This window comes from Bombina bombina, chromosome 9 (genome assembly GCF_027579735.1).
Source record: "Bombina bombina isolate aBomBom1 chromosome 9, aBomBom1.pri, whole genome shotgun sequence".
Classification (NCBI taxonomy): Eukaryota; Metazoa; Chordata; class Amphibia; order Anura; family Bombinatoridae; genus Bombina; species Bombina bombina.
Window position 1 is genome coordinate 260,841,606 of NC_069507.1, and position 27,925 is coordinate 260,869,530.

Below are 27,925 nucleotides of genomic sequence, written 5' to 3' on the forward strand. Positions count from 1 at the left end.
AAACCTCTTGTAAGGTAATGGGTGTTTCTATATATTCCTTATCTGTGTCAGTCATCTTCGGGACCTCTATTTTAGAGAGATAGTTCTGTATTAACTCTAATTTGCTACAAGTGTTCTGTTTGTTTAAATTATATAAAGACCGGTAATAGTCGGCGAAGCTGTCAACAATAGCGTCGTTTTGATGTTGTGTGGTACCATCCCTGCCTCGTATCACGCGAATATGTGCCTGCAGTTTTTTCTTTTTTAATGACCTAGCTAGCATTTTCCCCGCCTTATTGCTTTCAATGAAAAATTTGGCTTTAGTGGTCAGAGCTCTCAGGTGAAGTTTTAGCTTTTTTATGTACTCATTATGACACTACCAAGCGGGCGGGTTGTTTTTCTTTTAAATTTCTCTTTTAGCCAATAAGAATCAACCTAAGGTGTTAAATGTACCTGTCAGGCACAGCACCTGTATGCTATGATTACGGCTCTATAGCCGAAACGCGTAATCCCTGGTGCTGCGCCTGCACTCGTGTCTATTTTGTCTCTCCATGTTAACGTTTTTAATACGAAGAATCAATAAATTTTGTTACTTTTTATCGGAGCATCCAGTACTCTTTCTTTGATGCAGGCAGGTATACTCATAAAATTGAACAAAGGCATGCTTTTGGCCGCCCGCTGGTATATTGAGTCGGCCAGGTAAAGGTGTACCGCTCACTTTCAAGCCGCGACTTTTCCATACAGCAGATCCCCTTACGCCAATTGCGTAGCCTATCTTTTCAATGGGATCTTCCTAACGCTGGTATTTGGAGTCTTGGCTGAAGTGAGCAGTACACCCTCTACCGACAAGACTCCTACCGCCCATGGAAAGGCTGTGGTTAAGAGCTTCATGGGCTAACGCCGGTATATAAAGCTCTTAACTACAGTGCTCTAAAGTACACTAACACCCATAAACTACCTATGTACCCCTAAACCGATGTCCCCCCACATCGCCGCCACTATAATATATATTTTTAACCATTAATCTGCTGACCGCACATCACCGTCACCTACATTATTCCTATGAACACCTAATCTGCTGACCCTAACATCGCCGACACCTACATAATATTTATTAACCCCTAATCTGCCCCCCCAATGTTGCCGCCACCTAACTATAAGTATTAACCCCTAATCTGCCGACCGGACCTCGCACCTACTCTATTAAAGTTATTAACCACTAAACTGCAGCTCTCCCGCCTCGCAAACCCTATAATAAATAGTATTAACCCCTAATCTGCCCCCCCCAACGTCGCTGCCACCTAACTTCAAGTATTAACCCCTAATCTGCCGACCGGACCTCGCCGCTACTCTAATAAATGTATTAACCCCTAAAGCTAAGTCTAACCCCTAAATTAAATATAATTTTAATCTAACAAAATAAATTAAATCTTATTAACTAAAGTATTCCTATTTAAAACTAAATACCTGTAAAATAAACCCTAAACTAGCTACAATATAACGAATAATTATAGTGTAGCTATTTTAGGATTTATATTTATTTTACAGGCAACTTTGTATTTATTTTAACTAGGTACAATAGCTATTAAATAGTTATTAACTATTTAATAGCAACCTAGTTATAATAATTACAAAATTACCTGTAAAATAAATCCTTACCTAAGTTACAATTAAACCTAACACTATACTATCAATAAATTAATTAAATAAATTACCTACAATTACATACAATTAAATAAACTAAACTAAATTAAAAAAACAAACAAACACTAAATTACAAAAAATAAAAAAGATTACAAGAATACTGGGATAATTACACCTACTCTAAGCCCCCTAATAAAATAAAAAAGCCCCCCAAAATAATAAAGGCCCCTACCCTACTCTAAATTAAAAAGTAATCAGCTCTTTTACCAGCCCTTAAAAGGGCTTTTTTGCGGGGCATGCCCCAAAGTAATCAGCTCTTTTGCCTGTAAAAAAAAATACAACCCCCCTAACATTAAAACCCACCACCCACATACCCCTACTCTAACCCACCCAAACCCCCCTTAAATAAACCTAACACTACTGATCGGAACAGCCAATAGATTGCGAGCTCAATCTGATTGGCTCAGACAATCGGATTGCACTTGAATCTGATTGGCTGATTGAATGAGCCAATCAGATTTTTCATACCTTAATTCCGATTGGCTGATAGAATCCTATGAGCCAATCGGAATTCGAGGGACGCCATCTTGGATGACGTCATTTAACGGAACCTTCATTCGGCGAGTAGGCGTCGGTTGAAGAGGATGGATCCGCATTGGCTGGAAGAAGATGGCTCCGCTCTGCTCCGGATGGATGAATATAGAAGATGCCGCTTGGATGAAGATGTATGCTGGTGCGGATGTCCTATTCTGCCTGGATAGGATGAAGACTTCTGCTGGTCTGGATGTCCTCTTCTGCCCTATGTGATGAAGACTTTGGCCCGGCTGGGTGAAGACAACTCAAGGTAGGGAGATCTTCAGGGGGGTAGTGTTAGGTTTATTTAAGGGGGGTTTGGGTGGGTTAGAGTAGGGGTATGTGGGTTTTAATTTTTGGGTGGGTTGTATTTTTTTTTTACAGGCAAAAGAGCTGATTACTTTGGGGCATGCCCCACAAAAAGCCCTTTTAAGGGCTGGCAAAAGAGCTGGTTACTTTTTAATTTAGAATAGGGGACTTTTTTATTTTATTAGGGGGCTTAGAGTAGGTGTAATTAGCCTAAAATTCTTGTAATCTTTTTTATTTTTTGTAATTTAGTTTTTTTTTTTTTTTTTGTAATTTAGTTTAGTTTATTTAATTGTATGTAATTGTAGGTAATTTAATAAATTAATTTATTAATAGTGTAATGTTAGGTTTAATTGTAACTTAGGTTAGGATTTATTTTACAGGTAATTTTGTAATTATTTTAAATAGGTAGCTATTAAATAGTAAATAACTATTTAATAGCTATTGTACCTAGTTAAAATAAATACAAAGTTGCCTGTAAAATAAATATAAATCCTAAAATAGCTACAATATAATTATTCGTTATATTGTAGCTATATTAGGGTTTATTTTACAGGTAAGTATTTAGTTTTAAATAGGAATACTTTAGTTAATAAGATTTAATTTATTTTGTTAGATTAAAATTATATTTAATTTAGGGGGTGTTAGTGTTAGGGTTAGATTTAGCTTTAAGGGTTAATACATTTATTAGAGTAGCGGCGAGGTCCAGTCGGCAGATTAGGGGTTAATACTTGAAGTTAGGTGGCGGCAACGTTGGAGGGGGCAGATTAGGGGTTAATACTATTTATTATAGTGTTTGCGAGCTGGGAGTGCGGTGGTTTAGGGTTTAATAACTTTATTAGAGTAGCGGCGAGGTCTGGTTGGCAGATTAGGGGTTAATACTAAGAAGGTGGCAGTGACGTTGGGGGGCAGATTAGGGGTTAATAAATATTATGTAGGTGTCTGCGATGTTGGGGGCAGCAGATAATGTAGGTATGAGGGTGTCTGGAGCGGCAGATTGGGATTAATTTTGTAATGCAGGGTCAGCGATAGCGGGGGCAGCAGATTAGAGGTTAATAAGTGTAAGGTTAGGGGTGCTTAGACTCTGGGTTCATGTTAGGGTGTTAGGTGCAGACTTAGAAAGTGTTTCCCCATAGGAAACAATGGGGCTGCGTTAGGAGCTGAACGCTGCTTTTTTGCAGGTGTTAGTTTTTTTTTAAGCCCAAACTGCCCCATTGTTTCCTATGGTGGAATCTTGCACGAGCATGTTTTGCCAGCTTACCGCTACCGTAAGCAACACTGGTATTGAGGGTTGAAGTGGCGGTAAATTCGGCTCAACGCTCCCTTTTTGGAGCCTAACGCAGCCCCTCAGACACTCTAAATACCAGTGTTGTTTGGATCAGCGGTCGGAGAAAAAGCTGCGTTAGCTACACGGGTCTTTACCGACAAAACTCTAAATCTAGCCGTAAGTGCTTTAAAGGCACTTATTTGTGCCATTAAAGCACTTATTTTGCACAAATACAGAGAGTGCATGCCTTTGATATATTTTATATATATATATATAGTCAATATATGTGACACAATAAACTTTTTGAACTTTTATATATATCTTGTGGATTGATCCCTTTTTTTGGGGGGAGTTGGAGCGCACAAAGGCCCATAGTTATCAAGGTCTGGCGGACCTGATCTGACAGCGTGGATCAGGTCCGCCAGACCTCGCTGAATACGGCAAGCAATACGCTCACCGTATTCAGCATTGCACCAGCAGCTCACAAGAGCTGCTGGTGCAACACTGCCCCTTGCAGACTCGCGGCCAATAGGCTGCCAGCAGGGGGTGTCAATCAATCCGATCGTACTCGATCTGGTTGATTTCCGGCGATGTCTGTCCGCCTGCTCAGAGCAGGCGGACAGGTTATGGAGCAGCGGTCTTTGTGACCGCTGCTTCATAACTTGTGTTTCTGGCGAGTCTCATGACTCGCTAGAAACACGGGGCATCAAGCTCCATTCGGAGCTTGATACATATGCCCCTATATCTTGGATTTCTATAGTCAATATAAATTGTTGCACAGGAAATGAGCACATCTAGCAAGTATCCCCGCTTGCTTTCACCCAAAAACACTCCATATACACTGTTGCCAATGCACAAGAGGATTCTGGGTGAGATATGCAAATTACATATACAACATCTCAGATTGTTTGCTCCAATACTGTGTTAATACACAGCAATTAAATGCAACAATACAGAAATCCATGCTAGATAAGCCTGTTCTGTTCTTTCTGGAACTCTTCAGTAGCAGATAGATTTCTGATTGTTGCTTAGGTAGAGCTAATTTCAGGATTAAATCCAAATTCAGTTGCATATCTCACCCAGAATCTTCTTGTACATTGGCAACAGTGTATATGGAGTGTTTCTGGGTGAAAGCAAGCGGGACACTTGTTAGATGTGCTAATTTCCTGTGTAACATTTTATATTGACTTACTTTAGTGACATGGAGGATTTTAATTTCAGATTTTTATCTCCACCATTATTTAAATGATTATTTATGTATTTACAGATATATATGCATATATAAACATATAAATATGTATGTACACCCATATAGCCACATATAAGTGCATTTAAGGCCCTTTGCAGTCAAGTAGATGAAAACATGAAAAAGCATATTTATGCAATATTCCTTTTTTAACAAAGTGTTATACTTTGTATTTACTGTAAATATTTCACATTTCAATGTTCTTCACATAGGGGAATATGCTCTATGTATTTATAAATTTATATTTTTATATATATATATATATATATATATATAAATTATAATCATCTGTATATAGGTATAGATATATATTTTAGCAAAACAGCAACAGATATTTATAGAATATGTATTTAAGAATAAATAGAACATATTCTACTATGTAAAGAAAAAAAAGAAAAAGAGGGGGCGCCCTAAGTGTAGGAGAGAAGATGTGACCAAATAATTCTATACTTCTATGATAATTCTATACTTATGTATCTAGATGTTAGATTAATATTAAAAAATGCTAAAGTGATAAATCAAGGTGATATACTGTGGGAACCAGTGTCAATGTGGTTTTAAAGTGATAAATCATACAATGTGCAATGTTATACAGTGTTAATCGATAGCAATGTGATACAGGGTAAAAGTAATAAACAATCAAAACAAACACAGTGATAATAAAATGAAAGTCTCTATTGGGATGGGAGGCAGCTATCTGTGATGATCCAGGCCAGGATCCAGGAGCAGCAATCTATGAAGAGAAAAGACAGAAGCGCCACATGGCCCAATATTGTTTGATCCAGAATAAATAGATCTTAAGGTGATGAGTAAACTCACGTTTAGTAGAGCACCTCAGTTAGTGCTAGATATACGGTCTGGGATCTATTTGGTCACCCAGAAGACCAACTTCCTGCACAGGAGCTGATGTAAAGTGTAAAGCACCTCTCGTGGTGCTATAGAGGCATGAAGGGGTCAATTCAGTCACCCAACAGACTTGTAGCCAGACATCCAAATGGATCCAGAGGTGCAAAAGGATCCCACAATTGATCCAGAAAAGGAATTAATCCTCAGGAAAAGGATAAAATATATATATCCCAAAGAAAGATGCAGCAAGTGTTCAAAATATTAAAAAGTGACTTTAATAAAATTGTAAAAATAACAGGCAACGCGTTTCTCAGCCAATGGCTTTTTCAACAGCCATTGGCTGAGAAACGCGTTGCCTGTTATTTTTACAATTTTATTAAAGTCACTTTTTAATATTTTGAACACTTGCTGCATCTTTCTTTGGGATATATATCTTTTATCCTTTTCCTGAGGATTAATTCCTTTTCTGGATCAATTGTGGGATCCTTTTGCACCTCTGGATCCATTTGGATGTCTGGCTACAAGTCTGTTGGGTGACTGAATTGACCCCTTCATGCCTCTATAGCACCACGAGAGGTGCTTTACACTTTACATCAGCTCCTGTGCAGGAAGTTGGTCTTCTGGGTGACCAAATAGATCCCAGACCGTATATCTAGCACTAACTGAGGTGCTCTACTAAACTATGTAAAGAAGATTGTAATGTAAAATATTCATATTTCATATCAGGTTAGCACATTTGAGACATTTCTTGGGTGTTTTTACCACTTTTCCATTGACGTCTATGGAGTAATACTTTAATGTGGTCTCAGTGTTCTAAGTTTGCGTCAGGTAAGCGCATCTAGCGGAGTTAACGCACCAGCGGGAGCGATAAATAGTGCCTCACTCCACTAATCTAGCCATAAATAGCTGAGACAATATAAAAAATAAAACAGATATACTGCATATAATCCCATTTTAAAAATTCTAAATAATATTCATTGCACTTTACCTCAGAGAATATACTTGTGTCACAGAGTCCATAGCTGTTGAAGATATGGGCTCCAGGAGGTAGAAACTGAACTGGGAATGTGAAGACGCCGGTCATAAAAACCCCACTGTCATATTTGCGCAGTTCTGGAGTGTATTTAATCCTTATTCCTGAGTTGTCAACTAGCCCTGCAAGACAAAAACGTTACTGCTGTCTGACTCTGCACAGCTAAAGCCAGAATACTCAAATCATCATTATCTGTTCATTAAGACAAAATATGTAAAGCCTCAGAAATGGATTATGGCATTTTTGTCTACACAACTAAAACAAACATGAAAAAGTGAAATTATCTTTAGCAAAGCCAAAAAATAAATAAATAAAATGGAATTTGAAATATGGTAACCCTCACCTACATTGCATTTCAGTCAACTCTCTTATAGCCTCTGTTTTTGGGCTACAAAATGGCATTTTCATGTTCTGTGAGATCACGTTCCGTGGGATTTGCCTTATTTCGTCAACATATTATATAATATCTGATCATATGATTGATCACAATACTTGAATGTATCTCATGATTTTTCTACAAATTTCATCCTTAAAGTCTAAGGACGTTTTTGTAGATAAATATTTAATAATCTTTTTGATAATCTAATTTACACAAAAAGTGCTCGTGGATCATTTTTTACCTCCCTGGAAATCATATTTTTTTTTTTATAAAAACACTTTGAAAACAATCTTTTCCAAATGACTATTTATCTGGCATCTGAGCCCATGAGAATAAGATTTACACTAATTTTATGATTAATGTAGTTAAAAAACAAGTAATTAAATATGAAAAAAGAATATTATCAAAAATATACTTTATATCTGTTTTATAAGTGTTGTTTTAATGTTTTAAATGGACATGATAATAAAACATAAACATTCTTGAACACAAGTATTTCTAACGCATTGTTTATGCTTTAAAGGACAAAATTAATCTTTCATGATTCCGATAGAAAACAGAATTCTAAACAACTTTCCAATTCACTCACAATATCTAAATGTGCACAATCTTTTTATATGTGGAAGAATTCACAGAATATACGTATATGCATTTTGTGATAGGCTGATGGCTGTCACATGATGCAGTGGGAGGGAAAATAGAACTAACTTTAACATTTGTTAGAAATCTACTACTCATATGAAGTAATTCAAACTAACGGCTAGATTTAGAGTTTGGCGTTAGCCGTCAAAACCAGCGTTAGGGGCTCCTAACACTGGTTTTGGGCTACCGCTGGTATTTAGAGTCAGTCAGGAAAGGGTCTAAGGCTCACTTTCCAGCCGCGACCAATCGGAATTAAGTTAGGAAAATTCTGATTGGCTGATGGAATCAGCCAATCAGATTGAGCTCGCATTCTATTGAATCAGAATTTTCCTAACTTAATTCCGATTGGCTGATAGAATCCTATCAGCCAATCGGAATTCGAGGGATGCCATCTTGGATGACGTCCCTTAAAGGAACCTTCATTCTGTGTTAGGACGTCGGAAGAAGAGGATGGATCCGCGCCAGAGGTCTTGAAGATGGAGCCGCTCGTCGTCGGATGGAAGAAGATAGAAGATGCCGCTTGGATGAAGATGTCTACCGGTCCGGATCTCCTCTTTTGCCTGGATAGGATGAAGACTTCTGCCCGATGATGGACCTCTTCAGCCCCCGCTTGGGCTTGGATGAAGACTTCGGAGCCTGGACCGATCGGTGATACCCGGCGTGGTGAAGATAAGGTAGGAAGATCTTCAGGGGCTTAGTGTTAGGTTTAGTTAAGGGGGTTTGGGTTAGATTAGGGGTATGTGGGTGGTGGGTTGTAATGTTGGGGGGGTATTGTATGTTTTTTTTTACAGACAAAAGAGCTGAATTCTTTGGGGCATGCCCCGCAAAAGTCCCTTATAAGGGCTGGTAAGGTAAAAGAGCTTTTCTATTTGTATTTTAGAATAGGGTAGGGCATTTTTTTATTATGGGGGGCTTTGTTATTTTATTAGGGGGCTTAGAGTAGGTGTAATTAGCTTAAAATTGTTTTTTTATAATGTTTGTAAATATTTTTTTATTTTTTGTAACTTAGTTCTTTTTTATTTTTTGTACTTTAGTTAGTTTATTTAATTGTATTTATTTGTAGGTATTTTATGTAATTAATTTATTGATAGTGTAGTGTTAGGTTTAATTGTATATAATTGTAGGTATTTTATTTAATTAATTTATTGATAGTGTAGTGTTAGGTTTAATTGTAACTTAGGTTAGGATTTATTTTACAGGTAATTTTGTAATTATTTTAACTAGGTAACTATTAAATAGTTATTTTTTGTACTTTAGTTAGTTTATTTAATTGTATTTATTTGTAGGTATTTTATGTAATTAATTTATTAATAGTGTAGTGTTAGGTTTAATTGTAGATAATTGTAGGTATTTTATTTAATTAATTTATTGATAGTGTAGTGTTAGGTTTAATTGTATCTTAGGTTAGGATTTATTTTACAGGTAATTTTGTAATTATTTTAACTAGGTAACTATTAAATAGTTATTAACTATTTAATAGCTATTGTACCTGGTTAAAATAAATACAAAGTTACCTGTAAAATAAATATTAATCCTAAAATAGCTACAATATAATTATTATTTATATTGTAGCTATATTAGGGTTTATTTTACAGGTAAATATTTAGCTTTAAATAGGATTAATTTATTTAATAAGAGTTAATTTATTTTGTTAGATTTAAATTATATTTAACTTAGGGGGGTGTTGGTGTTAGGGTTAGACTTAGCTTTAGGGGTTAATAACTTTATTAGAGTAGCGGTGAGGTCCGGTCGGCAGATTAGGGGTTAATAATTGTAGGTAGGTGGAGGCGACATTAGGGGTGGCAGATTAGGGGTTAATAAATATAATATAGGGGTCGGCGGTGTTAGGGGCAGCAGATTAGGGGTACATAGGGATAATGTAGGTTGCGGCGGTGTACGGAGCGGCAGATTAGGGGTTAAAAAAATATGCAGGTGTCAGCGATAGCGAGGGCGGCAGATTAGGGGTTAATAAGTGTAAGGTTAGGGGTGTTTAGACTCGGGGTTCATGTTAGGGTGTTAGGTGCAGACTTAGAAACTGTTTCCCCATAGGAAACAATGGGGCTGCGTTAGGAGCTGAACGCTGCTTTTTTGCAGCTCAAACGGCCCCATTGTTTCCTATGGGGGAATCGTGTATCGTGCACCGCTGGTATTGAGAGTTGCAGTGGCGGTAAATTATGCTCTACGCTCCCTTTTTGGAGCCTAACGCAGCCATTCTGTGAACTCTAAATACCAGCGTTGTTTAAAAGGTGCGAGGGGGAAAAAAGCCAGCGTTAGCTACGCGGGTCGTTACCGACAAAACTCTAAATCTAGCCGTAAGTACTTTGATTATGTATTTATTGATTATTCTATTCTACTAGGTTTGTGGTCCATTAAGTTTAGTGCAACTGAAAACTCACCTTGCTATTTTGTGTTCAGCCTTGCACAAACAATAATACACAATTAAGTAGGGAAAATTGTTGTTTAAAATGTATTTTAAGCAAAACATCTGTAACGTAACCAATACCTAAATAGCATGCCCTATACTTTCAATAGCTAGCAGTACTCAATTATTGCAAGTCATCATTTAAGTGTTGTGCTTGTGTACAATTCAAAATATAGATTTCACACTTAGTGCTTTTGAAAACCAGGTACTAACTGTTACAACTTACTGTTGAGCATTCATAAACATGGAAGGTGTATAGCACTTAAGTGTTATCAGACATAAATTCTAGTGTGGGCCCTCACAGAAATCTATTATCTGAGGAAAATAACACACCTGCGCTATCTGTCAATATTTTAGTGCATATTATATTATAACACACACAGGGTTACAAGTGGAACGCTAAATGATTGCACTTCCGCAAACGGCCAAATTTGCCCGTTAACGGGAGTGCAATAATTAACCAGCCATTACAAGTAACTGGTTATTGCTACCGCAACCTCGCAGTAGCAATTAGCACTACGAAAATTAACCAGAGGGCATTATAGTTTTTAATTTTAAAAAAAATTTAGCATTTTTTTTTCAATACAATAAAACTGCACTATGCAGTTTTGGGGCTTTAAAGTTTGTGGGAGTGGGGTGTTAGAATAAAAAATGTACTGAAAAGTGCCTTTACATTGCAGTCTATGGGAACTGTGTGCCCACATAGACTGCAATGTAAATATAAATGTATATGCTTATATACATCTATATTTATGTTTATACACATAGTAACACATAAATATATATGTATATCAGCACCATCACTGCGCTAATTACATAGTAACACATAAATATATATGTATATCAGCACCATCACTGCGCTAATTACATAGTAACACATAAATATATATGTATATCAGCACCATCACTGCGCTAATTACATAGTAACACATAAATATATATGTATATCAGCACCATCACTGCGCTAATTACATAGTAACACATAAATATATATGTATATCAGCACCATCACTGCGCTAATTACATATTAACACATAAATATATATGTATATCAGCACCATCACTGCGCTAATTACATAGTAACACATACATATATATGTATATCAGCACCATCACTGCGCTAATTACATAGTAACACATAAATATATATGTATATCAGCACCATCACTGCGCTAATTACATAGTAACACATAAATATATATGTATATCAGCACCATCACTGCGCTAATTACATAGTAACACATAAATATATATGTATATCAGCACCATCACTGCGCTAATTACATAGTAACACATAAATATATATGTATATCAGCACCATCACTGCGCTAATTACATAGTAACACATAAATATATATGTATATCAGCACCATCACTGCGCTAATTACATAGTAACACATAAATATATATGTATATCAGCACCATCACTGTGCTAATTACATAGTAACACATAAATATATATGTATATCAGCACCATCACTGCACTAATTACATATTAACACATAAATATATATGTATATCAGCACCATCACTGCGCTAATTACATAGTAACACATACATATATATGTATATCAGCACCATCACTGTGCTAATTACATAGTAACACATAAATATATATGTATATCAGCACCATCACTGCGCTAATTACATAGTAACACATAAATATATATGTATATCAGCACCATCACTGCGCTAATTACATAGTAACACATACATATATATGTATATCAGCACCATCACTGCGCTAATTACATAGTAACACATAAATATATATGTATATCAGCACCATCACTGCGCTAATTACATAGTAACACATAAATATATATGTATATCAGCACTATCGCTGTGCTAATTACATAGTAACACATAAATATATATGTATATCAGCACCATCACTGCGCTAATTACATAGTAACACATAAATATATATGTATATCAGCACCATCACTGCGCTAATTACATAGTAACACATAAATATATATGTATATCAGCACCATCACTGCGCTAATTACATATTAACACATAAATATATATGTATATCAGCACCATCACTGCGCTAATTACATTGTAACACATACATATATATGTATATCAGCACCATCACTGCGCTAATTACATAGTAACACATAAATATATATGTATATCAGCACCATCACTGCGCTAATTACATAGTAACACATAAATATATATGTATATCAGCACCATCACTGCGCTAATTACATATTAACACATAAATATATATGTATATCAGCACCATCACTGCGCTAATTACATAGTAACACATAAATATATATGTATATCAGCACCATCACTGCGCTAATTACATATTAACACATAAATATATATGTATATCAGCACCATCACTGCGCTAATTACATAGTAACACATAAATATATATGTATATCAGCACCATCACTGCGCTAATTACATATTAACACATAAATATATATGTATATCAGCACCATCACTGCGCTAATTACATAGTAACACATAAATATATATGTATATCAGCACCATCACTGCGCTAATTACATAGTAACACATAAATATATATGTATATCAGCACCATCACTGCGCTAATTACATAGTAACACATAAATATATATGTATATCAGCACCATCACTGCGCTAATTACATAGTAACACATAAATATATATGTATATCAGCACCATCACTGCGCTAATTACATAGTAACACATAAATATATATGTATATCAGCACCATCACTGCGCTAATTACATAGTAACACATAAATATATATGTATATCAGCACCATCACTGCGCTAATTACATAGTAACACATAAATATATATGTATATCAGCACCATCACTGCGCTAATTACATATTAACACATAAATATATATGTATATCAGCACCATCACTGTGCTAATTACATATTAACACATAAATATATATGTATATCAGCACCATCACTGTCCTAATTACATATTAACACATAAATATATATGTATATCAGCACCATCACTGCGCTAATTACATATTAACACATAAATATATATGTATATCAGCACCATCACTGCGCTAATTACATAGTAACACATAAATATATATGTATATCAGCACCATCACTGCGCTAATTACATAGTAACACATAAATATATATGTATATCAGCACCATCACTGCGCTAATTACATAGTAACACATAAATATATATGTATATCAGCACCATCACTGCGCTAATTACATAGTAACACATAAATATATATGTATATCAGCACCATCACTGCGCTAATTACATATTAACACATAAATATATATGTATATCAGCACCATCACTGCGCTAATTACATATTAACACATAAATATATATGTATATCAGCACCATCACTGCGCTAATTACCTCTTCGCTGCGCAATGTTCTGATGCTGTCTATGAAGGCATCAGAACGAGGCTCCCATAGGAGCCTATCGAAGCACGCTCTCGCGAGCGCAATGCTTCCTAGCAATGTGAACGTGAGCTTGCATTCATATTGCTGTAAACTTGTAATACCAACGCACATTAGCGTGCACTGGTATTACAAAGTAGAGCGCAAATATTGCTTCAGCTAAAGCAATGCCGCCCCCTGCCCAATCGGCCGCTAGCTGGGGTTGTCAATCAACCCAATCGTATTTGATCGAGTTGATTTCTGTCCGCCGCCTAAGAGCAGGCGGACATGTTATGGAGCACCGTACGGTGCTTGATAAATATGCCCCATAGTGTCAGTCTGTCTTTGATTTGCTTGGAATTATTTATGTACCTTGCCAAAAAAAAAATGCCAAAACCTCATCACTAATCAGAAATGAAGTCTGTTAATCACTTACAGATCAGCGAGTTGTGCTGAATAGAGATTAGTACACTGGTTTAGATTATGTGTAATTCTAGCCAAGTAGTAGGAAAAAAATGATTGGCAGATGTTCTGAGATTAAAATGTCAGCAACAAAGACTTTTATTTTATCCAGATCAGCACTGAGGAAATATGGAGCACAGTCAGAAAGAAGTTATTGTCTGAACTGAAGAAAGAACTGACTTTATGAAAGAGTTCTTCCCAATGCGTTACAGTCCCATAGATCATCTCTAGCTTACGTACATTTAATAGCAGTCCCATAGATCATCTCTAGCTTACATACATTTAATAGCAGTCCCATAGATCATCTCTAGCTTACATACATTTAATAGCAGTCCCATAGATCATCTCTAGCTTACATACATTTAATAGCAGTCCCATAGATCATCTCTAGCTTACATACATTTAATAGCAGTCCCATAGATCATCTCTAGCTTACATACATTTAATAGCAGTCCCATAGATCATCTCTAGCTTACATACATTTAATAGCAGTCCCATAGATCATCTCTAGCTTACATACATTTAATAGCAGTCCCATAGATCATCTCTAGCTTACATACATTTAATAGCAGTCCCATAGATCATCTCTAGCTTACATACATTTAATAGCAGTCCCATAGATCATCTCTAGCTTACATACATTTAATAGCAGTCCCATAGACCATCTCTAGCTTACATACATTTAATAGCAGTCCCATAGATCATCTCTAGCTTACGTACATTTAATAGCAGTCCCATAGATCATCTCTAGCTTACGTACATTTAATAGCAGTCCCATAGATCATCTCTAGCTTACATACATTTAATAGCAGTCCCATAGATCATCTCTAGCTTACATACATTTAATAGCAGTCCCATAGATCATCTCTAGCTTACATACATTTAATAGCAGTCCCATAGATCATCTCTAGCTTACATACATTTAATAGCAGTCCCATAGATCATCTCTAGCTTACATACATTTAATAGCAGTCCCATAGATCATCTCTAGCTTACATACATTTAATAGCAGTCCCATAGATCATCTCTAGCTTACATACATTTAATAGCAGTCCCATAGATCATCTCTAGCTTACATACATTTAATAGCAGTCCCATAGATCATCTCTAGCTTACGTACATTTAATAGCAGTCCCATAGATCATCTCTAGCTTACATACATTTAATAGCAGTCCCATAGATCATCTCTAGCTTACATACATTTAATAGCAGTCCCATAGATCATCTCTAGCTTACGTACATTTAATAGCAGTCCCATAGATCATCTCTAGCTTACATACATTTAATAGCAGTCCCATAGATCATCTCTAGCTTACGTACATTTAATAGCAGTCCCATAGATCATCTCTAGCTTACGTACATTTAATAGCAGTCCCATAGATCATCTCTAGCTTACGTACATTTAATAGCAGTCCCATAGATCATCTCTAGCTTACATACATTTAATAGCAGTCCCATAGATCATCTCTAGCTTACATACATTTAATAGCAGTCCCATAGATCATCTCTAGCTTACATACATTTAATAGCAGTCCCATAGATCATCTCTAGCTTACATACATTTAATAGCAGTCCCATAGATCATCTCTAGCTTACATACATTTAATAGCAGTCCCATATATCATCTCTAGCTTACATACATTTAATAGCAGTCCCATAGATCATCTCTAGCTTACATACATTTAATAGCAGTCCCATAGATCATCTCTAGCTTACATACATTTAATAGCAGTCCCATAGATCATCTCTAGCTTACATACATTTAATAGCAGTCCCATAGATCATCTCTAGCTTACATACATTTAATAGCAGTCCCATAGATCATCTTTAGCTTACATACATTTAATAGCAGTCCCATAGATCATCTCTAGCTTACATACATTTAATAGCAGTCCCATAGATCATCTCTAGCTTACATACATTTAATAGCAGTCCCATAGATCATCTCTAGCTTACATACATTTAATAGCAGTCCCATAGATCATCTCTAGCTTACATACATTTAATAGCAGTCCCATAGATCATCTCTAGCTTACATACATTTAATAGCAGTCCCATAGATCATCTCTAGCTTACATACATTTAATAGCAGTCCCATAGATCATCTTTAGCTTACATACATTTAATAGCAGTCCCATAGATCATCTCTAGCTTACATACATTTAATAGCAGTCCCATAGATCATCTCTAGCTTACATACATTTAATAGCAGTCCCATAGATCATCTCTAGCTTACATACATTTAATAGCAGTCCCATAGATCATCTCTAGCTTACATACATTTAATAGCAGTCCCATAGATCATCTCTAGCTTACATACATTTAATAGCAGTCCCATAGATCATCTCTAGCTTACATACATTTAATAGCAGTCCCATAGATCATCTCTAGCTTACATACATTTAATAGCAGTCCCATAGATCATCTCTAGCTTACATACATTTAATAGCAGTCCCATAGATCATCTCTAGCTTACATACATTTAATAGCAGTCCCATAGATCATCTCTAGCTTACATACATTTAATAGCAGTCCCATAGATCATCTCTAGCTTACATACATTTAATAGCAGTCCCATAGATCATCTCTAGCTTACATACATTTAATAGCAGTCCCATAGATCATCTCTAGCTTACATACATTTAATAGCAGTCCCATAGATCATCTCTAGCTTACATACATTTAATAGCAGTCCCATAGATCATCTCTAGCTTACATACATTTAATAGCAGTCCCATAGATCATCTCTAGCTTACATACATTTAATAGCAGTCCCATAGATCATCTCTAGCTTACATACATTTAATAGCAGTCCCATAGATCATCTCTAGCTTACATACATTTAATAGCAGTCCCATAGATCATCTCTAGCTTACATACATTTAATAGCAGTCCCATAGATCATCTCTAGCTTACATACATTTAATAGCAGTCCCATAGATCATCTCTAGCTTACATACATTTAATAGCAGTCCCATAGATCATCTCTAGCTTACATACATTTAATAGCAGTCCCATAGATCATCTCTAGCTTACATACATTTAATAGCAGTCCCATAGATCATCTCTAGCTTACATACATTTAATAGCAGTCCTATAGATCATCTCTAGCTTACATACATTTAATAGCAGTCCCATAGATCATCTCTAGCTTACATACATTTAATAGCAGTCCCATAGATCATCTCTAGCTTACATACATTTAATAGCAGTCCCATAGATCATCTCTAGCTTACATACATTTAATAGCAGTCCCATAGATCATCTCTAGCTTACATACATTTAATAGCAGTCCCATAGATCATCTCTAGCTTACATACATTTAATAGCAGTCCCATAGATCATCTTTAGCTTACATACATTTAATAGCAGTCCCATAGATCATCTCTAGCTTACATACATTTAATAGCAGTCCCATAGATCATCTCTAGCTTACATACATTTAATAGCAGTCCCATAGATCATCTCTAGCTTACATACATTTAATAGCAGTCCCATAGATCATCTCTAGCTTACATACATTTAATAGCAGTCCCATAGATCATCTCTAGCTTACATACATTTAATAGCAGTCCCATAGATCATCTCTAGCTTACATACATTTAATAGCAGTCCCATAGATCATCTCTAGCTTACATACATTTAATAGCAGTCCCATAGATCATCTCTAGCTTACGTACATTTAATAGCAGTTCCAAGAGTCAAATCTTTTTCATCTTCTCAGATGTGTGAGATGCATTTTAATAAATCATTTTGGTAGTTACTAATTATTTGCTAAGATTTGTGAGTATCAATTTTTGTGATGAAACTATGATAAATGTTTAGTTGAGATTAAAACAATTGACACAAGACTGTAATTAATTGTAGTCGAACCATACACTATACATGTGTAGTTTTACATTAACAAGAATAGCTCTATTAAAGCCAAATACATTTACACAATTTGTTATACATCTCGTACATTATTTTTCCCATTTTCTTTTCACTTTTATTTATTTCTACTTCTTTTCTATGAAAACCAGTGTAAAAAACAGATTGTTAAATTGCAAATAAATAAATAAAACAAGTGCACCAAACACAGCATAAATACATTAAAATAAAGTGCTGGACTCATATATACACTATCTGATCTAAATCATTAGATCTTTAATGTATAAAAACATATTTTATAGGTGATGCACAATAGTTTTATTTATGGGCAATACATTGTAGGTATATTATAGCTCCCACCTTTATGTTCTGTAATGAAGCAATCACACAATCTCACACACATCCTGCATGTGCACTTCAGACCTACTAGGGGTCATTACACTGTCAGCCCAGTTAGCTGAACGCAAGACTCCTCTTTAATCTTAAGTGAAAACACAGCTCGATCTCATTTCTTACCGTCTATGTTATCAAAGTTGCTGTAATGGACCTCTAGTCTGATATATTTAGGGTCATCCTCTCTTCCTATTGGTACACCTACATCTTTTGGATAATAAAATTCCTAGAAAGATATAAAAAAAATGTATCTAGATGAGGAAGATTCAATACAAATCTCTCTAGATCTCAGTGTTAGCATCTTACAGACCTTATTAAAATCAATAATAAAAGGAACCAAACATGACATGGCTCTGTGGTTCAGCAGACAGCATCTAACTGAGTATCCTGCACTGCTAAAATGTCTAGTTTTAGAGTAAATAGAATTTGAAATGTCATGTTGTTATTTTAATATAATTTGTACATTTTCTTATACACAATTTTCTAACAGATTTCTTGGAAACATCTTGCCAAGCGTAGAAATGGCAAGAAGATCTGTGTACAGATGAGTTAAAGACAGTCAACACCTTAGTCATCTTAAAGTCTTAGATTAGATTAAGCTGCAAATAGCCTTGTGCACCCTTTTATATATCATGTAGTAGGAACAGTAAAAAAAGTTATTTTAAAAGGAATATTGTTTCTGTTCACTTTGAAATGACTGCCAAGCTCCACCCACTGATGACATCACAATCAGGACTGCATATGGCATCCAATCACAAAAGACTCACTAGTTGGATTCAACAGACTGTCAATGCTATTCAGCAGCAGTGTAGCCCAGATAATGCTAGAAACAATATTTAATCATTTTTAATGTACTCAGTGGTGTATTTACTTTTTGTGCTGCCCTAGGCAGTGATAAATTGTCTGCATCCACTTATTTTCCTTATATATTTCACTCAAATGAAGACCAGGGATACGCAGAAACCAGAATTTATTAATTTGAGCTTTAAAGGGATAGACAACAGTCTGTTTCATTGTTGTAATAAAAAAGCAATTATCAGAAGAGGCAGAATTCAACTTAAGTTCTCAGCTCGTCTGCTCCCTTATCAAGTTGCAGGCAGTGGCTACACAGAGATGTTCTAAGCGCTCATTTTGCAAGAAAACAATAATGCTGCTTTTTAACACAATGGGGCCGATTTATCAAGGACCGAATGGCCCCTGATGCCCCTGTTTCCGCACCGCTGCTCCTTAACTGGTACGCTGCCTCTGAGCCTGTGGACATCAATCCACCCAATCCTATACAATCGGGTTGATTGACACCCCCTGCTAGAGGCTGATTGTCCACAACTCTGCAGGGGGCGGCATTGCACAAGCAGTTCACTAGAATTGCTTGTGTAATGTTAAATGCCTGCATTCAGCAATGTCTGGCAGGCATGATACGTTACAGCAGACTTTGATAAATTGGCCACAATCTGTTTCTTTTTAGATATACTTTGATTTTATATACATATATATATTAGATAGATAATAGATATATATATATATATATATATATAAAAATACATTAAACAAAAATATTAAAATTTATTTTTTTAAAAGAGAACTGTTTCACGACCCTTTAAAGAGCCCAGCAGATAATGGGGCCTATCTATTAAGCTCCGTATGGAGCTAGACGGCCCGTGTTTCTGGCGAGTCTTCAGACTCGTCAGAAACACAAGTTATGGAGGAGCGGTCAGAAAGACCACTGTTCCATAACCCTGTCCGCCTGCTCTGAGCAGGCGGACAGGAATCGCCGGAATTCAACCCGATTGAGTATGATCGGGTTGATTGACAACCCCTGCTGGCAGCCCATTGGCCGCGAGTCTGCAGGGGGTGGCGTTGCACCAGCAGCTCCTGTGAGTTGCTGGTGCAATGCTGAATACGGAGAGCGTATTGCTCTCCGCATTCAGCGATGTCTTACGGACCTGATCCGCACTGTCGGATCAGGTCCACAAGACATTTGTTAAATTGGCCTCATTGTCTACCTGTCTGGTATGACATTTCTTTACTTTTGCTCTTGCCCATTCAGACTCACCTCTCCTCCTACGGCCCATCCAAACATGACTTCCTGGCATTTTGCGTATCTGGGGTCCTCACCGTAACATGGTGCAATTTCTGATGGCACTTCGCTGTGGTTGGAGCAGGCATAGACAAGAATATGATGCACAATTCCAACAGAAGTGGGGGTCAATACTTCCTCGTACTGTCAAGAGATTTCAGTGTGAACAACATTAAAAGAATTACTTGAAATAACTGCTACAAAAACAAAACTCTGACTTGATACAGTATTATATTTTAGTTTTAGTCTCTAAACGTTGGGGTCGATCACAATCTATTGGCTGATTTGTTTTGGTGGATTTTTGGTTCCAAAAGACTACATTTAGTTTAAACATAATCACACGTTTTTGTCTCGCAGATTAAAGTGAAAATGTCAATCCTAGCATTTTAGAAATGCTAGGATTGACTATTGAAACAAATAAAGGGGACTTTAATTAATGAAGTATAAGATACTTCATGTAGAAAGCTCCTTTATTTGTTTCAATCGATCGGCGCTCTTAGCTGCTACAGCATCCCATGGCTAAAACATTTTTTTGCTAAGAGGTCACATTTTCACCTCTTAGCCAATAGCCGTGCGGTAAATCTGGCTCCCATGGACTCCAAACCAGATTTATCGCACGGCTATTGGCTAAGAGGTGAAAACGTCACCTCTTAGCAAAAATTTTCTTTTCAGTCGTGGGCTGCCTTTGCAGCTAAGAACGGCGATCGATTGAAACAAATAAAGCATCTTTCTACATGAAGTATCTTATACTTCATAAATGAAAGTCCCCTTTATTTGTTTCAATAGTCAATCCTAGCGTTTGTAAAATGCTAGTATTGACTTTCACTTTAAAGCCGGATTTTTAACATGGAGACAAAATTTTTAGACCGCTGCTTCATAACTGGTGTTTCTGGCGAGCCTGGAGGCTCGCCAGAAACACGGGCCTCAAGCTCTGTACGAAGCTTGATAGATAGGCCCCTATATATAGAATAGTAGCATAAATTGTAAACACTCATTGCAAAAACTGAAGAATATAATACTATAATTGTGTTGTAATTTATAATTGTGTTGTAATTACATAACATATTTCTGATTTTTACCTAATAAATAAAAACTGGATACAGTTGATAAAATTCCGTTTTTGTGAGGGTGTATTAGTGATTTTAATGCTATACAATCAAATTAATGGTTACATAAATGTAAACTTATTGCAGATTTCTGAGCCTGGGTGATCACATAGGAAAATATTTGCACTGTTTGATTTTTCATTTTATAGTGTGATTTTAACTGATCCATAATGTTGTCTGGAGAAGAGACACCTAATTGTATGTCTCGTGAGAATTAACAGCTCCACAGATTAGTGACTGTGACATTAAGGATAATGTATTAATAAGGAAACTTACCTTTATGATATGATGTTTTGTAGTTACTGGTGGCAAGGGTAGAAATGTGCAGGCATAGGTGGTATCATCTGCAGGAATTGGAAACTTATGGAGAAAAAAGTTATATATAACAATAGCTTTGACCCGGATGAACACTGCATTATAGTGCAGTCAACATAAATCACGTTGTAATTATAAGACAGTCCTGCAAAAAATTCACATGTAAATTTTTTGGAACAGAGAAGGCTTCCCCTATCATTTTATTTGGGACACTTGCATTTTTTGCTATATGTTATCTTATTACCTCCATAGAGTCCAATTATGTTAAGTTTGAGAAGTCTGCAGTGTGCACTTTTAATTCTCAGAATTGGAAAACTCACAATTTTCAGAGGTAACACAGAAAAAGGGTGCAAAATAAATAATGAAAGTAGAATTCAAAGTATTTTATTTTTTTACTTTGGACTAAAGGGTGTGGCTCATTGTCACTTTGTTGGTGGAGCTGTGACAAGAAGGGTGCAGGCACAATTGTACAGTTGGTGCGGCTAGGCATGTCATGGATGGTGTTAGGAGTAGTCAAGTGTGAGCAAGGGCATCCCCTGGTCATAGGGACCTTATAGCACACTACAGGGGACCAGTTGGCCATCCAAGACTTACTTAGGATGGCCAATTGAATTGAATATGTGTGTATATTTTGAATGTGTGGATGTAATGTTGCTTTGCAAACACATGAGGGAACTGTAGTTAAATAAATGAATGAAGCAGTGGTTTATGAATGTAGTAATTCACTATATTTTGTTTTGATCAGCAGCCACATGACAGTAGCCACATGACAGCGGTCATGTGATGATAATCATGGGATGGTGACTAGCAGGCATTCCTTAGAAAGGTGGGAAGGGCCAATCAAATCAAGGGAAACATTTACTAATGTGTAAGAATTCAAAAGTGCAATTAACCAATAGAGATGCTTGATTGGTATGATACGTATTATAAAAGGGTGTGAAACAGTTATTATGTGTTATGCTGCATGATGAAATAGCATCATGGTGCTATGAAACATGTTACAGTTTAAATTATTGTTTTATTTATAATCTTCAGTACTAAATAAATCCCCCATTGAAGTTTTAGGGATGTTTATTGTGGTGAAGTGTTTGTTCTTTTCATAATAGATATTTGACTATTGTGGAACCTGAGGGAGCTAGCTGAGAGGCTTACATTTATAAAGAGTATTTGCCCTCTGAGTGTAGGAGTATTTGGAGGGTATGGTCAGACATACTGTGCCATTGGAGAGTGTCTGTGCTTCACTTTTGCAGTGTCCTGGAAAACTATGGATCCTGGAGGGAGGTAGCTGGGAGGCTCCTACTCTACCCAGAATGTGCATTTAGCACCTGTGTGGTGCATGGGAAATTGTACAAGTCTTTGTGGTATGTGGGTGATTGAAATCTTAATTTGGATCAGACATACTGTGCCATTGGAGCACCTTCTTTTGTTTGTTTTTTCAATGATTTGATCCGATGAATCTGATAGACTGTCAATATTAGCCAGTATTTGGCGCCTTTTTCCTGGACCATTCCTTTTGGGACTGGGACTTTGTTGGTTATATTTTTATATGTATGTGTGTGTATATGTATGTAGGTTTGCACATATACATGTACACACATAAACACATACATACATACATATTATACACACATAAACACATACATACATACATATTGTACACACATAAACACATACATACATATTGTACACACATAAACACATACATACATATTGTACACACATAAACACATACATACATATTGTACACACATAAACACATACATACATACATATTGTACACACATAAACACATACATACATATTGTACACACATAAACACATACATACATACATATTGTACACACATAAACACATACATACATACATACATACATATTGTACACACATAAACACATACATACATACATATTGTACACACATAAACACATACATACATATTGTACACACATAAACACATACATACATACATACATATTGTACACACATAAGCACATACATACATATTGTACACACATAAACACATACACACATACATACATATTGTACACACATAAGCACATACATACATATTGTACACACATAAACACATACATACATACATACATACATATTGTACACACATAAACACATACATACATACATATTGTACACACATAAGCACATACATACATATTGTACACACATAAACACATACATACATACATACATATTGTACACACATAAGCACATACATACATACATATTGTACACACATAAACACATACATACATACATATTGTACACACATAAACACATACATACATACATATTGTACACACATAAACACATACATATTGTACACACAATCACATACATACATATTGTACACACATAAACACATACATACATACATATTGTACACACATAAACACATACATACATACATACATACATACATATTGTACACACATAAACACATACATACATACATATTGTACACACATAAGCACATACATACATACATATTGTACACACATAAACACATACATACATACATATTGTACCCACATAAGCACATACATACATATTGTACACACATAAACACATACATACATATTGTACACACATAAGCACATACATACATACATATTGTACACACATAAACACATACATACATACATATTGTACCCACATAAGCACATACATACATATTGTACACACATAAACACATACATACATATTGTACACACATAAGCACATACATACATATTGTACACACATAAACACATACATACATACATACATACATATTGTACCCACATAAGCACATACATACATATTGTACACACATAAACACATACATACATATTGTACACACATAAACACATACATACATACATACATACATACATACATACATATTGTACACACATAAACACATACATACATACATATTGTACCCACATAAGCACATACATACATATTGTACACACATAAACACATACATACATACATACATACATATTGTACCCACATAAGCACATACATACATATTGTACACACATAAGCACATACATACATATTGTACACACATAAGCACATACATACATATTGTACACACATAAGCACATACATACATATTGTACACACATAAACACATACATACATACATATTGTACACACATAAACACATACATACATATTGTACACACATAAGCACATACATACATATTGTACACACATAAACACATACATACATACATATTGTACCCACATAAGCACATACATACATATTGTACACACATAAACACATACATACATACATACATACATATTGTACACACATACAATCACACACACACATTTGAGTCCTCACCAGTCTAATACCTTGCCATAGCTAAAACGCTTTCTCTCGTGCTCTCTTGCACTCTGTTGCTCTAGCTCTTTTTTTAGCAGCTATCCAAACTTCAGATATTAGTGCGCCACAGGCTTTAGCTCAAGAGCTAACATTTTACTTTTTACTTGTAGTATGAAAGTAAAACTGTGGCACATATATATATAGTGAAAAGGGTTTGTTCTAATAGTACTTGCAGAAGACGTTCCTCATGTGCATATGTTGGAAAGGATACAGAGAAATGCAAATATCCCAAATGAGTAAATAATCAAGCGGATGAAATAAGTGCCTATAAATGCTCACCTGTTGAATCACAGGGTCCAGTAGTCAGCGTCGTATGACCTATATTAATACTTCTGTTCACAAATAGATGACAAAGTGTACACCAATATGGATAAAAGGTGAAAAAATATAAAATATATTAATATATATTTAAAAGAATAGTGGGTGATCTTGACCGGGATACTGCAAAGAGTATTTGTAGGACTTTCCCTCTATTACAAGTGTTATAATTAGCCCCTGAAATTATTTTAATATAATTTTACCAGTGATCAACCGGAATATGGCATTGGGACCCACTTCGAAGAATTCCATGAAAAAAGTGTGGAGGGTTTAAAAATCGAGGCTATTGAACATATTCCACACAAAATAGGAGAAAACAGATTACTACAGTTCAGAAAAAGCGAGACCTACTGGATCCATAAACTAAGAACCAGGAAACCATATGGTCTAAGACTCTAAATACAGACATAGATCTGGCAGCCTTCCTTTAAACAACACAAAACAAAATTAACTTAAAATTTAACATTACAAATTCACCTGTATTAATATGTTTAACTCTAACATCACAATATACTAAGATACCCTCAGTTCTTAGAACTGCACTACCAAACTAATGATTTTATATATATATTAAATTGTTTATATATCTATTTATTTATCCATTCCATTTCATGGTAAATTGCACTTAGTAATAGTCTGAGCAAAATATCCTTTACAGCTATCCTAAATTTTATAGTTTATAAATTTTATGAATTTTATACATTTTATAGTTTAAATTGTTATAGTCTCTATTCGTATAATGATGCTAAATTAATTATCAATCGAGTAATTACAAATCATCAATTTATCTATGATTCCTTTTATACATAACCCTCTATGCCAATTTCTGCCCTTGGTAAATGCTCTGTGCAATTCCTACATAAATCAATACATCTATTTATTTATTTATTTGTACTTGCATCACAAAATTGTTAATTGAAAAGATTTATTCCATTTTTTCAAAATGTTCTTCAGACACCCTTCTATTCCGCTTATCTTACCATTCGAAAATTTTACAAACATACTTTTGTTAACATCAATTCTTTGCCATCAGTTTTTATCAAACCTAACAATAATTATTCAGTTAATTAGGTGTTGATACGATTTAATTAGCTCCTGATTGAATAGCTCTTGGCTACTTAAAGTGAATGTAAACTCATTGCTCTCTCTAAACTTCCCCTTAACAATTACGTTTAAATAACATGAGTTTAATTCATGATTTTTTTTTAAAGATTGTAATTACCGTGTTTTTTTTGTTTATACCGTTGCATCCGTCATTATAATTGTCCGCCCGGGCATTTTCTATAATGTATTGTCATTGTAGTCACGATCCTTAGAGCCAATCATTGGATTAACCACGGGGGACCAAACTCCTTTTGCTTTCGTCACACTTCCTCATTGTGCTTGCGTTAGACAGCTCTTCCGACGTTATTATCTGAAGCTCGTTCACATTTCGCGCATGCGCAATAGCAAACTTCTCTGACTTCATTCATTCTATAAATATTTTAGCGCTTTACGGGAATGACGATCAGATGCTTTGCTTCTTTACCCAACAATAGTATTCAGTGAATGTATTCATTCACTGAATACTATGTTGACAGACAGCAGCATCGTGGTTTGACGCATGCGCAGTGTTTAGCATACATGGGAGCGTGCATTGCCACTATGTAAACAGAGGGTGGGACCGCTGTATCCGTAGGATTAAAAAGAATAAGGAAGTTGAGAGTGGGAGGAGCAGGTATATACAACAATCGATATTTAGAAATGTATTTAAAAAAATTATTATACATTTTATGAGAAAATGAAAGTGGCGGTTTGTTTAGTATACTGATTACCTATATAATTATACTTTCATAACATAAAAAATTTACATTCACTTTAAGGGCTACCAGGATGGCAATGGATCCATAGCCTCTGATGAAGTGAGCTGATACGCTCACTAAACGCGTAAGCCACGTGACGCACGTTCGTGACGTCACTTCCGGAATTCCGATAACACTGTCAGGCGTGTTCGCCAGCATCTCCTCGTAGAAATTTTTCAGCTGTTCATTCAGCTACTATTCAGCACTTTACATCGCCTACTTTTACAGCCCGTATTTATCCCACAGTAAATGTATTGTTATACGGACTCGATTCTCAATCTCCAGGTAACCTTGTTATTATAGGTCTATCAGCTATATACTAGGTTCACCCTGAGTTTTTTATTCACGTTTTTTTATTCATGTTTTTTATTCATTTTATACATCGATTGTTATTTATTACACCATATCTGTATCTACCACA

General features: G+C 35.5%; 1 protein-coding gene across 1 annotated transcript in view; it reads right to left on the reverse strand.

Moving 5' to 3' along the window:
• Positions 1-6,740: 6,740 nt before the first annotated feature.
• The window catches only part of LOC128640553 (DBH-like monooxygenase protein 2), a 33,204-nt gene continuing 12,019 nt past the window's right edge, over positions 6,741-27,925 (reverse strand). The window contains exons 4-8 of the mRNA XM_053693022.1: positions 21,910-21,993; positions 20,504-20,671; positions 18,574-18,676; positions 6,850-7,016; positions 6,741-6,767 (exon numbers count right to left, since the gene is read on the reverse strand). Coding sequence (XP_053548997.1) covers positions 6,741-6,767; positions 6,850-7,016; positions 18,574-18,676; positions 20,504-20,671; positions 21,910-21,993 — 549 coding nt within the window. The remainder of the gene's footprint in view (positions 6,768-6,849; positions 7,017-18,573; positions 18,677-20,503; positions 20,672-21,909; positions 21,994-27,925) is intronic.